The sequence below is a fragment of the Triticum dicoccoides genome, chromosome 1B (assembly GCF_002162155.2).
Source record: "Triticum dicoccoides isolate Atlit2015 ecotype Zavitan chromosome 1B, WEW_v2.0, whole genome shotgun sequence".
Taxonomy (NCBI): domain Eukaryota; kingdom Viridiplantae; phylum Streptophyta; class Magnoliopsida; order Poales; family Poaceae; genus Triticum; species Triticum dicoccoides.
Window position 1 is genome coordinate 32295992 of NC_041381.1, and position 14967 is coordinate 32310958.

General features: G+C 42.8%; 1 protein-coding gene across 1 annotated transcript; it reads right to left on the bottom strand.

The window, feature by feature from the left end:
- Positions 1–11904: 11904 nt before the first annotated feature.
- Positions 11905–14654, bottom strand: LOC119300324 (momilactone A synthase-like). Its single transcript, XM_037577326.1, has 3 exons — positions 14562–14654; positions 14056–14133; positions 11905–12879 (listed from the first exon to the last, which is right to left on the bottom strand). Exons 1-3 carry the CDS (start codon positions 14588–14590, stop codon positions 12066–12068), a joined length of 921 nt encoding a protein of 306 aa, XP_037433223.1. The 5' UTR covers positions 14591–14654; the 3' UTR covers positions 11905–12065.
- Positions 14655–14967: the final 313 nt, after the last annotated feature.

Here is a 14967-nt window from a genome sequence, read left to right on the forward strand (position 1 = left end):
CCTATATATACCTACGTACCCCCGTCAGATCAGATACGGAGCCAAAAACCTAATTCCACCGCCTACTAGATTCATCTTTCTTGCAATGGGAGAAGTGCTTAGCATTGGGTTCAATCTTGCGGTGTCCTTACCCAGTGACTTAAAGGGTTGCAAGGAACGTATTGTATTGTTGCCATCGAGGATAACAAAATGGGGTTTTTATCATATTGCATGAATTTATCCCTCTACATCATGTCATCTTGCTTAAGGCGTTACTCTGTTTTTAACTTAATACTCTAGATGCATGCTGGATAGCGGTCGATGAGTGGAGTAATAGTAGTAGATGCAGTATCATTTCGATCTACTTGTCTCGGACGTGATGCCTATATACATGATCATACCTAGATAACCTCATAAGTATTCGCTTTTCTATCAATTGCTCAACAGTAATTTGTTCACCCACCGTAGAATACTTATGCTCTTGAGAGAAGCCACTAGTGAAACCTATGGCCCCTGGGTCTATTCTCATCATATCAATATCTATTATTTTATTACTTGCTTTGTTTTTACTTTGCCTTTTTACTTTTTACTTTGCATCTCTATATCAAAAATACCAAAAATAATATTTATCATCTCTATCAGATCTCACCCTCGTAAGTGACCTGAAGGGATTGACAGCCCCTAATCGCGTAAATGACCGTGAGTAGCTATCGTTTTGTGTAGGTACGAGGGACTCGTGCGTGATCTCCTACTGGATTGATACCATGGTTCTCAAAAACTGAGGGAAATACTTACGCTACTTTACTGCATCATCCTCTCCTCTTCGGGGAAATCCAACGCAGTGCTCAAGAGGTAGCAGATCGCAGTCATGATCCTTGCCCCGGCAGCACTCCGGCGCCACCGGGAGAGAGGGGGGAGATCCCCTCCTTCTTCTTCTTCCTTGGCCTCCCCCCTAGATGGGAGGAGAGTTCCCCCTCTGGTCGATGACCTCCATGGTGGCGGAGGGGCAGGAGCCCCTCCGAGGTTGGATCTCCCTCTCTGTTCTCTTCTCTTTCGCGCTCTCCAGATCTGTCCCTTCACAGTTTTTTAAGTTCACGGAGATCCATAACTCCGATTGCGCTTAGATTTTTACACAAATTTTTTCTGGACATAAGCTTCCTTTTGCTCGAAGTATAGCTCCAACCAACGTTCGAGGAGGGAACGATACACCAGGGCGCGCCTGGGCCTGCTGGCACACCCTGGTGGGTTGTGGTGGCCTCGGGCCTCCGTTTATGTTGATTCCACCTCCTAAAATTCACAAATATTCCAAAATAATTCTCCGTAGAGTTTCATCGTGTTTGGACTTTGTTTGATATGGATTTTCTGCGATACAAAAACATGCAACAAACAGGAACTGGCACTGGGCACTGGATAAGTAAGTTAGTCCAAATAAATCATATAAAAAGTTGCCTAAAGTATGTAAAAGTTGAATAATATTGGTATGAAACAATTAAAAATTATAGATACGATGGAGACGTATCAGGCACCAGCCGACGCGAACACCACGAGCAGCAGCACGGGCTCGCTGCATGGGCCAGCAGCGACGGCAGGTCGGCCGGACAGGGTCAATGCGGGGCGGTGGCAACGGGGCGGGCCAGCGAGCAGTGACAGGCGGCGGAGGCGGGCGGTGGCCTAAGGACCCGGCGGAGGCCTACAGGGGCAGCCGGACCGCCGGACGCGCCGAATCCCACCGCGGCTGCCTCCCGATTCGGCGGCGCACGGGCGGCTGCGAGACGACTTCCGGCAAGGGAGGCGACGGGGGCGAGGGCGGTGGAGGGTGGCGGCGGCGATTTGGGGCGGTGGCGGCGACGGCGGTGGGGATTTGAGCGGTGGCGGCGGCGGATTCCGGTTGACTGGTGTCCGGGCGGACGGACGGGCGCGTCTGTGAAATAAAATGAAGGGCGGTTGGGCGTTGGCGGGCGGTCACCGAATTTGGATCAGTTGTATCGTGTGATGCAAATTTGCACCGTGATGTGTTGTATTTTACATCACTGGGAGGCCACGGTTCAATTTTTTTTACATATGAACCGTTTGTTGGAGAAGCGTTTTTTTGCCCTAAACGATAGAAAAGTTAGGTGTTTTTACATTTGGACCGTCTATTGAAGATGCTCTTACCCTTGATCTTATATGCTACCACATCTTCGTCTACGCCGGCAAAATGATGATAGGAAAAAAGAAGACCAGATTGTGTGCGGGCAAGAAGAAATTTACGGTTTGAGAGATTGCTCAATTTCTAGGTTTCCATGAGGGGTGGAGAGCAACTATTGGAGACCGCTGCGATGTTGCCTCGTCCTCATCCTTCCTATGTTCTCTTCGTTGCTGAGATGTGAAGACAGAGGGTCCAAGAGGGCCGAGGCATGGGCATACTCGGTGCAGAGCATGGATACCGAACTGGGATCCAATCCGCACTGACAAAACAATTGGGACCGGACTTTTCTAGTGGAGAGAGGTGGGAGGAGATCTGGAAAGAAAGTGCAAGCAGAATCGAAAGGTGTTTTCTAGAGAAAGCAGCATGCATAACGCAAAGTAATGCCACCGGAAATTGTTCGCCTCAGCCGGACCGTACAAAAAAATTGCAAACCAATCCATCTATCTAAACACGTGTCGCCACAATAGCTAAACTACAAAGATCCTCGAACAGGAATGCCCAGAACTTAGCCATCTTGAATCATGTACGTTGATGGCCAAATTGCAGCTTAATTTGTTTGCTCGTGTTTACTTTCTGTTGTTTAATTTTACTAAGTAGCGTGAGAAGATTATAAATTGCGGAAGCAAATAGAATTACGTAGTGTAGTAAGAAAGGAGAGCCGGGGGATTTGAATATACAGAAGATAATGCAAAATAATTCATTTTTGAGTTTTTTGAGCGCATGGTGATGCGAATCTTGCCCCTATTTTATGCTTTTGCGACTAATCTATCTGTAGAGGTAAGAACATTGCAATTGGATTTAGTCTCTAAAAGAAGGACTTGCATATGATGTTCATTGACTTGGAGAAGGCCTATGATTCAGATACCAAGGAAAGTTATCTGGTGGGCCTTGGAGAAACACAAAGTCCCAGCAAAGTACATTACCCTCATCAAGGACATGTACGATAATGTTGTGGCAAGTGTTCGAACAAGTGACGTTGACACTGATGACTTCCCGATTAAGATAGGACTACATCAGGGGTCAGCTTTGAGCCCTTATCTTTTTGCCTTGATGATGGATGAGGTCACAAGGGATATACAAGGAGATATCCCATGGTGTATGCTCTTTGCGGATGATGTGGTGCTAGTTGACGATAGTCGGACGGTGGTAAATAGGAAGTTAGAGTTATGGAGACAAACCTTGAAATCGAAAGGGTTTAGGCTTAGTAGAACTAAAATCGAGTACATGATGTGCGGTTTCAGTACTACTAGGTGTGAGAATGAGGAGGTTAGCCTTGATGGGCAGATGGTACCTTAGAAGGACATCTTTCGATATTTGGGGTCAATGATGCAGGAGGATGGGGGTATTGATGAAGATGTGAACCATTAAATCAAAGCTGGATGGATGAAGTGGCGCCAGGCTTCTGGCATTCTTTGTGACAATAGAGTGCCACAAAAGCTAAAAGTTAAGTTTTACAGGACAGTTGTTCGACCCGCAATGTTGTATGGCGCTGAGCGTTGGCCGACTAAAAGGCGACATGTTCAACAGTTAGGTGTGGCAGAGATGGGTATGTTGATATGGATGTGTAGCCACACGAGGAAGGATAGAGTCCAGAATGATGATATACGAGATAGATTTGGGGTAGCACCAATTGAAGAGAAGTTTGTCCAACATCATCTGAGATGATTTGAGCATATTCAGCGCAAGCCTCCAGAAGCTCCACTACATAACGGACGGCTAAAGCATGCGGAGAATCTCAAGAGAGGTCAGGATAGACCAAATTTAAAATGGAAGGAGTCCGTTAAGAGAGACTTGAAGGATTGGAGTATCACCAAAGAACTAGCTATGGAGAGGGGCACGTGGAAGCTTGCTATCCATGTGCCAGAGCCATGAATTGGTCGTGAGATCTTATGTGTTTCACCTCTAACCTATCTCAATTTGTTTGGGACTAAAGGCTTTGTTGTTGTTGTTGTATGAATAATTTTTATATCTAGAATCATTTTTCATATTCACGAACATTTTTGAAAATTCAGGACATTTTGCTAAAAAAATTGACCATTCTTTTATACCTATTAATAAACCAAGGTACGTTTTTCCGAATTTTTCATCCCTTGACCGTCAAAATTTATTATTCTATCCGAGGTGGTACTAAATTTTTGTGCACCCGTCTGTTTTTTTAGCAATCTAGAATTTCGTATTTAGTCCGTACACGTTGTGGCCCAGCGAAGCCAACCCACTTATTTGCCAGCCCGTGTAGCTATAAAGAGCCCATTTCTTGCGCCGGGCGGTAGATAGTCGGTTCGCACAGGGCACCCAAGACTGGGCTGGCCCGTTTTGTTTTTTTGAACAATTTATTTTACTTTTACCTTATTGATTTTTAATCAAATTTTTTTGTATTACTATATTGCCTTCCCCTTTTCAAAAATATTTGGAACATTAAATTATTCTCTCGTTTTGATTTTTTTCAAATTCAGAAATATTTGAAAAATTGTTTGTGATTTAAAAAACATGTATTTTAAAAAATATTAGAAATTTGAAATACATTCTTATTTTAGTAAAATCTTCGCAGATTGAAAATAATGTCCGTGTTTAAAAACACATTTTGTAAAATTGTTCTGGATGTTCAAAACATGTTCTGTTTTCAAAAGTCCGTCACAAATTAAAAAAATGTTTGGGTTTTCATAGAAGGTTCATTTCTTCAAAAAATGATGTTGGTAAAAATTTTGTTCATATTGTTTTCTAAAATGACCTATATTAAAAACATTGTTCGCAATTTCAATAAATGCTCATGTTTCCAAGAATATCTAGCAATTTGTTCTTTTAAAAAGTTTAAAAATGTTTTAAATCTGAGGTTGTACTATGTTCTTAAATATTCGCGCTAGCCATTGGTTAGCAGTAGGCGTTTGTTGCCGTGGCTAGTGGCACGTGGTCGGGTCAAGGTCATGTGTTCGATCATTGAACACGTTTTTTTTTGGATTATTACTCGTGTGTTGCAAACACAGGTTATTTCAGTGCCTGCCAGTGGGCTGGCCCAGACGCGAACTGCTGTGCGTCTCCCACACTATTTGACGCAATTACCGTCATATAGTAGCTCACATGCAGCTGTCCTAAGAAAAGAAAAATATATGTATAGATTTTGTTCCGTCCATTCCACACACCTGGCTCCCCAATTTTTTCGGTTATCCCTCGAGTGGGTCAAACTGGACCTACCACGTATTTCTTTTTCTGTCGGATGGACGAGCAGCAAAAAAAAGGCGCGAGGGGATTGAACTATGGACTTTTCCTATTGTGTCAACAAATAAAACCAACTCAGCTAATTTGCAATTATGATAGGAACGGTCCCATCTTGGAATTTTATACTAAATCGCACCAACTTTTATATGTTCTTAAGTTGTCTGGAAAGAAAGAGGTTGTGTGAGAATAAGGAAGTTGTCTCGAGAATTATGAGCAGAATGATGTACTCCACAAATTATTGCCGGAGGTAACTTGCACATGCTAATAAAAGACAATATGCCGGTTGGCTATCATAGGAAAAAATTGTGGGCACATGCTAATAAAAGAGAATATGTTGGCTTTGCTCCAATTAATAAAATTTATGGGCACGTGAGCGCAAAAATAGTCGAAGAGAATAAACTCTGATAGCAAAGGGACATTCACGCCTGGTTATGCGCTGATTATGCTAATGAAACATAATTTATACGCTGCAATTAGTAATCCATTCGATTGCGTCATCGTAGGAGAAAGTGGTCGAAGCAACTATGCCTCGAAGGTTGCCGCGCAACAACCAAATGAGGATGCAACCACAACTTTGAGGCCGAGGTGGACGTTGAGGAAAAAAATGGTACCAGTTGGGTGGTCGCCGCCACGCCGACCAATCCCACTACTATCAAGATCTCGCGGGCCAAACATGAGTGAGAAGATCGCAGCTCCTCGCTCCGTCGCCCACCGCCATGAAGATCTTTTTGATGAACACATCAATTATCTCTCCCGCTGCTTGTTGCAAAAAAATTATCTTCCCGGTGCGACGCACGGGTATATGCACTAGTAAAGTTAAAAATGAAAAATGAAAAAAAAATTGAGCACCACGCACTCGTATGGTCGGCCAAAATCCCGCGTTGGGAGCTATTTATCACAACTGCCAGTCACAGTTAGCCTACAGTTTTCCTCCTTTTGCCTATGGGCTGGGCCAATAAGGCTTCCTCCAGACTCGGTTTTAGGAAAATGATGTGACCGGTTCGGGCCGGTATTAGAAGCTTCCGTGTGGTTTTTTACTCTGTCGGTTTCCATCAATTTTTCTTTTGAGTTTTTCTTCTTTGATTTTTTATATTCCTTCTTCCTTTGTCGTTCTTCCATTTTTTTTGAAACATGCCTACTTTCTTCATTACACGTTGTACCTTTTTTATACATGTTGAACATTTTTCAAACACTTGATATATGTTTTTCAAATACATGCTTTGAACTTTTTATTCATGGCATCAACATTTTTTTCAAATGACGGGAACATATTTTTTTTACATTGTGTAAACATTCTTTGATAATTTCACATGAATATTTTCTTAAAAAGTCACATATATTTTAACGGTATTAAACATTTTTTATTCCATGAACATTTAATTTTATTGTACAAATATAATATGAAATGTAACTGACATTTTTCAAACATGTGAACACTTTCTACATGTCATGTATTTTTTTGAATGGTACGAAATGTTTTTTTAATAGTGAAAACTTTAAAACAAATGCCTGAATATTTTTTTGAAATATGTGAACATTGTTTAACTGTCACATACATATTTATGGCTATCAAATTTTCTTTTTAGTTACACAGTCATTTTTAAAAACTGTATAAAAGCCTTTCTTAAATGTCATTATTTTTCTGAAACTTTTGAACATTTTTCTTAAATCTCTGAACATTGTTTACGAAACAATTGCCCCTTTGTATAGGGGAGAATTTTTTTTACGTGCATGAATATTTACTGTGAAAATCTCAAGCCAAAATAATAACAATTTGTTTTTTTTTTTGCCAAAGTGTGTTGCTGGCCTTTTTTTTCCTAGAGGAAGTGTGTTACTTTTAGAGGGATTTCCCTTTTTTTTGTCAAAGCCATCTTGCTTTGGGTAGTGCTGACGCTTAGCAGGTGAGCCATTGTTAGGACTCACAAGAAGCGGGGCGCGGCCATTTCTCCTAACACGAGTGCCATGGATCGCCGTAAATGTGTTGGCCCAGGTAGGTAGTTCTTCCTTTTTTCTTTTTTTCGCTCTTACCTTTTGCTTTTTGTATTGTCGCTTATATTTCAAAAAGTTCTAAATATATCAATTTGAAAAGGAAAACACTTGCCTTCAACCAGCCGATTTTCAGGTGAGGTAAGCATCCACTGCCTCGGTGCACATCGGATTGCCTCTTCATCAAACGATCGGGAGCCAACCTCCACCAAGTCCATATTCTTGCAACTTCACTCATGTTTTAGATGGCAAGACTGCAACTAGGCCTTTGCTGCAAATTGACTGGGGACCTAGATCCTGCAGTGGCTGGGATTGGGGAGGATGAAGGCAACTGGATCCCGCAGTGGCGTCATTAGAGGCCTACCGGGACGACCAGGCCCAAACCCCCTGCGGTGGTGACGGCGACCAGGTCTCCGACAACAGTGGCCTTCTCGACTCAACTAGGTATGGACCCAGAATCAACCACTGCCATGACTGCCCTCCACCACCAGATTCTGCCGCCAGTCCTCGACCTCCATTACATCGCCGCCGGGAGCTCGCTGCCACTGCGCACGTCGCCTCCTTCCGGCACCCGCGAGCGTCGCGACCATGCGCTGACCTCTGCCTGAACCATCTCGACCTCATGCGTGCAGCAGAATCTGCATGTGCCAGCCTGGCCGTGTGGCCACGCACCAACGAGTTTCTGCAACAACGATGAAGTTGCAAAGGGCGAGGGCAATGGCGATGGTGGTGTTGCGACATCATATTTGATTGCAATATATTTCTGCAACATCATCTCTGTTGCGAAAGGCCTCTTGCAACATTATCTATGTTGCAAAAAAAGCGAAGACGCCTTTTTTTGCAAAGTTTTCTATAACACAACCTCTGTTGCAATTATTTCTGTAACACAAGTTCTACTTCAAAGAGTTCTGTAACATTGCTTTTGCTGCAGCGGTGAAGAAAGGGGTAGGCTGTTGGATGATGATAGATTTACGACTACCGAGGTGTAAGATCTTTTTTAAAAAATCTGTTTGCCGATGCGTAGCACTGCCCTTATAAAAATCACTTCACATAACAAAATAAAAAACGTTACTCGTGTATAAAAATGTTTCTCTTGTATAAAAAATTTAAAATGCGTATGGAAAAGAAGACACAAAAAAATATGTTTTTTAAAATGTCAATCATGCATTTAAAAATGTGAATTATGTGTTTTGAAAATGTTAAACATATATAATTTTTTTATGATGTATACCAAAAATGTACAATGTGTATGGAAAAAACTATACAATAAAAAAATATTTTTTTAAAATTTAATCATGTATATGAAAATTGTTAATCATATATTTAAAAATGGTAAACATGTATAAAATATGCTCCTGATTTACAACAAAAATGTTTCCAATCCGGGTGTTGTACATTATCATGCTATTGAAAGAGTTATGCGCTATCTGAAAGGTACTATGAACTATGGACTTCACTATACCGGATACCCGTCGGCACTTGAAGAGTATAGTGATGCGAATTGGATCTCTGATGCTGATGAGATGAAGGCCACAACTGGGTATATGTTTACTCTGGTCTGGCTCTGGAAAGTATGTATTTAATAAAATTGATGTCTTTGAAAAAATTTCATGTTCTATACGAAAAAGAAAAGATGAAAAATTGACAAAGAAGCATAGAATACAAAGAAAATTAAGAAAAATATAAATAAACTGATGAACCAGAAACAATAAACAAAGGTTTTAGAAACCGATGAAAACAATAAAGAAAAACACATAAGAAAAGAAAGGAAACGCCAAAGAAATCAGGATTAAAATGGTGAAAAATAAAGAAAAACAAAGAAAACCAAAGGAAAATAATGAAAATCAAAGAACAGAAAACAAAGAAAAACAAAGAAGAAGAAAAACTAGTGAAACTGAGAAAAAAACAAAAAAAACCAGTGAAAAACAAAAGAAAACAGAAGATATAACGAACAAAAATGAAAACTGGTGAAAAGGCAACAAGAATTGAAGAAAATAGTAAGAACAAAAAATTGAGGAAAACCAGACCTAAAGCGAACATATAGCGAGCAACTACAACAAACGAGAAAACTGCACTAAAAGGGTTGGCCCGCTTGCGCTCACCTATAGCGAGACAACCTACCATCTTGCTATAGGCGAGAAATAGCTCTGGCGGTCGGCGAGAACCTCATGGATAAACTCATGGGTCATAGCCTCACCGAACCCGCTTGCGCCTCCTCTGAGTATTTCCTTCAGCCTGCACAAAATTAGGCGTTGCAGAAATTTGATAAAGGACATTTTCTATTGACTCATAGTGTCCGCATGTTTTATGGGAATAGAGTAGTACCAAGTGGAAATGATGGAATGGATAAAGTATTTCTTGTTGTGTTATGTTGTTTGTATCGATCTGACCCTCGTGGCGGATATATATAGTGTACCATGGGGGTGAGACTTAAAGTACAAGATAGGTAATGCATGATTAAATCAATTCTGTCTTTGTCTCTTCTTATCTTTAACTGAACCCAATTATGCCTCTAGCATTGGGACTAAGTAAAAAGTTGGGAAGACTGAGTTGTTGTGAAATATAGCTTAATTCTTTAAGAAAGAAAATGTGAAGTGACAGTGTAAACTCAATAGAATGTATGTAATGTAATAAGGGAAAAAACATGAATGCTTATAAGTATCAGGACATAATCTATACAGAAAAGAAGCTACCATTCTTTTACAACAACTAGGATGAGCTCCAAAGGAGTATAATATGCAAGGACTAGGACTACAATAGTCAAGAAAAGAAAGAGGTACTACCTCCGTTTCAGTTTACAAGTCCTGCGCGTATACCTAGGTTATCAATTTTATCACCCTAATATAAACTATATAACACAAAAATTATACCTTTTGAAAGTAGAAACTCCAAAGTTTATGTTGGTATTTTTTTTGTAATATATGACTTGTATTAGGTTGGTCAAATTAACGACCTAGGGGTATGCGCACGCCCTGTAAACTGAGAGAGAGGTAGTAGGTCACATCAAAATTTGTGATCTGTAGTCAGCATGCATGCAAAAAAAGGTGGGATTTTCTAATTAAGGGAAAAGGTGTTGGGTCAGATGACTACAAAATCCAGCATTCGCGTGCATAGTTTAACATAAAGTTTCTTGTTACTGGTGAAAGTTCTTGGCACTGTCGCCTGTGGGCTTCGCTTTTTGGAAACAGTAGTGCACTGTTCTTGGAAGCTGCCGAGCTTCCAACTGGCCACCAAACATTGATGCACATGCCCAGGTTCCAACTCTATGACCAAACAACTGTGACACCTACCATTACTAGTATATAGTGTTGTGAAATGTCATATGTTCGGAGGGAAATATGTAATTTTATTTTATTTAGTATATAATTAAAATTTTATTATTCATTAACTTAGTTTCTTTTAGATAGATCGATACACGCAGCGAGGAGGTCAAAATGTTTCCGGAGAAACGTATACATACATGGATGTGTAAACTTTAAGTACGCACCATCATTTCCACGATGAAGAGTGGAGTTGTGCAACTCATTTTAATCAACGATCAATTGTAGCAATGTCTTAATTGTTTGTAGAAGTGCAATGTTATTTTTTACATTTTCAACAAGGAAAACTATCCTCTCCAGTTCTCCAATCTTTATCTTCATGAAATTAAATAAGTTCTAGTCTGAGCACTGAAGAGCGTACTAAGCCATGGGAGAAACATGTACAATTCTCGGCTAGGTCGGCTTATGCGGCCAAGTTCACGGCAATGGAGGTCTCACCTACCGCGGCATTCACTTGGAGTTCCTGGGCGCCGTTACGTTGCAGGTTCTTCGCATGGCTTGCATTCAAAGACAGATGCTGGACTTCTGACCGGTTGGCGCAACGGGGACTTCCGCACCAAGTCGGCTGCCCGTTCTGTGTCCAGCATGACGAGAACATTAGTCACCTTATTGCCGGCTATGTGTTTGGCAGAGAGGTCTGTGCCAAAGGTTTTCACTGCTTTGGGATAGGTGCAAGGTGTGCCCACAGTGGATGAATCTCTTGAGGGTTGGTGTCTTGAGGGTTGGTGTGCTAGGCAAGGACAGCTTGGGCTACAGATGAAGACGATTCATGCTACCGGGATCCTAGTCATGTCGGTGCTATGGAAGCACCGGAATGCCATCGTCCTTGATGATGCAACGACTTGCGTGTAGCAGGTCTTACGAGGTTTTGCGAGTGAGTGCATTGTATGGAACCAAGCGCGTATTCTGCGTGGTTTTGCGAGTGAGTGCATTTTATGGAACCAAGCGGGTATTCTGCTGGTGAGCTCGAGTCTTTCCTGGTGGTAGTTAGATGGTGAGAGTCTAGCGAGTAGTCCAGTTAGTTCCATCTTTCATGGAGTTGTTGAGTCTTGCATGTAATATCATTATGTAAACTCTATTGTGGTCGGGCTCTTCCCACTTTTTCTTCTATAATAGATGGTACGCACAATTGTGCGTATTTGAGAAAAAAAAAAGCTAATTGGTCTAAAGAAAAATCTACGGCAAAGCCGCGGTTAAATAAACAGTTGACACATGGGATTAATCATCACTCCACACTTGAAATCACAAGAATCCCAACACCTCTACACCAAAGAACAAAAGCCCTCACTCTCCTCCCCTTTGAATAATTAGGTGCAGTTTTGTACAGAACCACATGAGCACACAGCAGCCAAACCAACCCGTAGCTAACTGATCGGTACTCACTCACTGTCCTGCGGCTTGGGGAACGGCACGTTCATATACTTGTAGGTGGTGAACCCACCGTCCACAACCAGGTTGTGTCCGGACACGTACTTGCCGTCGTCGGACGCGAGGTAGACGGCGGCCCTGGCCACGTCCACGGCCTCGCACGCGGCGCCCTTGAGCTCGCCGAGGCCCCGTATGATGGCCGTCACCGTGGCCTCGTCGGCGCCCTGGAGCATCTGCGAGAACTGCCGCACCACCATCGGCGTTGCGACGGCGTGTGGCGAAATGCAGTTGACGCGGACGCCGTGCCGGGCGAGCTCCGCGGCGGCTGTCCTGACAATGCCGGCAATGGCGAGCTTGGAAAGCGAGTAGGGGTACGAGCCGAGGCACCCCATGATACCACTGATGCTCCCCATGCAGAGGATGGAGCCGGAGCCCGCCGGCGCCATGACACGCGTCGCGTGCTTGATCCCTGCCAGCGTGCCGCGCAGGTTCACGCGCATGATGTCGTCCAACTGGCCCAGGTCCAGGGTTGCCATCTCCGAGGTGCCGGAGAAGGATCCCAGGACGCCAGCACTGTTGAACATGACGTCGAGCCGGCCGTGCCTCGCGACGGCGGCGTCCACTGCCCCGGCCACGTTGTCCTCGAGGGCAACATCGCAGTGGACGAAGTGGGCCTGCGGGCCAAGTTCCTCGGCTGTTTGGAGGCCCAGCTGGGAATTGATGTCAGCGAGAACTACGCATGCGCCCTCTTGGATGAACTCATGGGCTGTGGCCTTACCCAGCCCACTTGCTCCTCCGGTTATCAGTGCAGTCTTTCCCTCCAGCCTGCACAAAATTAGACGAAATTTGCATGTTCTCTTGAAAAATTCAGGAGACTAAAGTTTTTGTATAATAGTACAACTAAAACCTTCTAAATGAAAAGGAGAGATGTACATTAAAGCCCAGTTTTAAAAGCCAGACCAGACCTTCGGTTTGAATGGAAAAAGTCGAAACCAGCGCCTTTTCCGATTCTTCACAGACAAGGAGGCGAACCCAAAATTTTCTTAAAATAAACTTGTGAAGACAAGGGCGCTCGAGCTAGACGGTTAGTCCACGCTGCTGGGAGTCCTAATAACGTTTCCTAAAATTAGGTGGCGGAAGCGGGACCAATTGGGTTTTGAGTTCAGCAGAGTGGCCAGTTGGGCTAGGTTGTCTTCTTGAGTACACACATATTTGACTGTATTTGTACGTTTTCCTAATGAGATACTACTAAAAGACACAGATGTGGGACAATTGAAAAGATGAATCGACAGTTTCACTAGTTTGGTCGTCGCTCCGGTTTTTAAAAGTTAAAACTATGAATGCAATATGATGTAATAACAGGGCAAAAGCAATAGAATGTGTGTACTCTACCAAGAGAAATAGCATGCATGCTTACAAACACCAGGACATAATTAGTCAAGAAAAGAAGCTGCCATCTCTTTTCTTCAATTTAGGTATCTTTTACAACTAGGATGATTTCCGGAAAAAAAAACTAGTATGAGATCCGATTTGATATGCATGGAGTCAAACGGGGAAGAAAAGAATGAAAAAGGAGATACGAACAATGGTGATCTGTCTGAGAAAGTGATCAGCATGCATGCAGAAAAAGGTAGGATTATCTAAGGGAAAAGGTGTTGGGTCATACGACTACAAAATCCAGCATTCGCGCGCATAGTATAACATAAAGATTCTTGCTACTGGTGAAAGCTCTTGGCACTGTCGGGTGTTGGCTTCGCTTTTTGGAAACAGTAGCGCACTGTTCTTGGAAGCTGCCGGGCTTCCAACTCTCTACCAAACACTGACGCACATGCCCAGCTTCCATCTCTCTCTCTCTCTCTCAATCAATCAAATGATGAAACTACTCTAAACACCCACCCTCTCAAGTCTCAACGGAGAGATCCACCGTATGTGCATGATCTCCCGTCTGATCACCAAATACATCTAACGCATGCAGTAGGGAAGTGTCTTTCTTTTTCTTACCTCCCCTTCGCCGTCGCCGTCGATAGCCACCGCCTGGCGTCTGACCTGCCAACCAACTCCGAGGAAGCCACCGCCCTCCTACAAGAAAAGACGAGAGGAAGTGAGCATTCTTCCATAGTACTCCCTCCGTTCCTAAATACTTGTCTTTCTAGAGATTTCAACAACTACATACGGCGCAAAATGAGTGAATCTACACTTTAAAATATGTCTACATACATCCGTATGTTGAGTTCATTTGAAATGCCTAGAAAGACAAGTATTTTGAAACGGAGGGAGTACTATCATAACCCCACAACCTAGAGTTAATTCTTTTTGGTGTGCATGTCATATATGCACAGCTACAGAAGTTAAGCATGCTAGCCTCAATAAGATTCAACAAAATTAACCAAAGGAAGCCACACATACATCATGCGTATGAGCATATAACAGTAAAAAACCTCATATGTATACAATAGAAGCCTGTTGAGACAGGGAGAGGAGTGAATATGGAGAATCAAATGAAGTACCTAGCTTCACGGACGAGCCGGAGCATCATCTTCACCTCCGTCTTGTGTTCTTGGATCTTGGGGTAGAGAGAGAGAGGGTTGCTCACTTGCTCTGCTTTGTGTGGGTGTGAAAGGATGGTGGCGTGCTTGGAGCTCCTTAAATAGAGTAAAAGCGACAGCGGAGGAGCTCCTGTCCTGTCCCATCCCCTTGCAGCCAACAACCTTAATTATCTCACCATTATGAGGACAATTTAAGGGTACAGTACTCTGTAATTTCCTACACGCCCTCACTGTCTTTTGGGTCAGTGTAGGCCACCCAACATGGAGCATTGTGAGAGGCCTAAAGAAATAAATAAAATGCATGTTGGTTTAGCAAGAAGGTGGTCAAGGGACAGCCAAATTAATAATAGTATACTCGAATAAAATA

Bases quoted from the DNA above. Each gene is read 5' to 3' on its own strand.
- LOC119300324 (XM_037577326.1), bottom strand. From the start codon at position 14,590: ATGATGCTCCGGCTCGTCCGTGAAGCTAG. The intron at 14,134-14,561 runs GTACTTCATTTG...CTTTTCTTGTAG, and splicing joins CGGCTCGTCCGTGAAGCTAG to GAGGGCGGTGGCTTCCTCGG. The intron at 12,880-14,055 runs GTAAGAAAAAGA...AATTTTGTGCAG, and splicing joins ACGGCGACGGCGAAGGGGAG to GCTGGAGGGAAAGACTGCAC.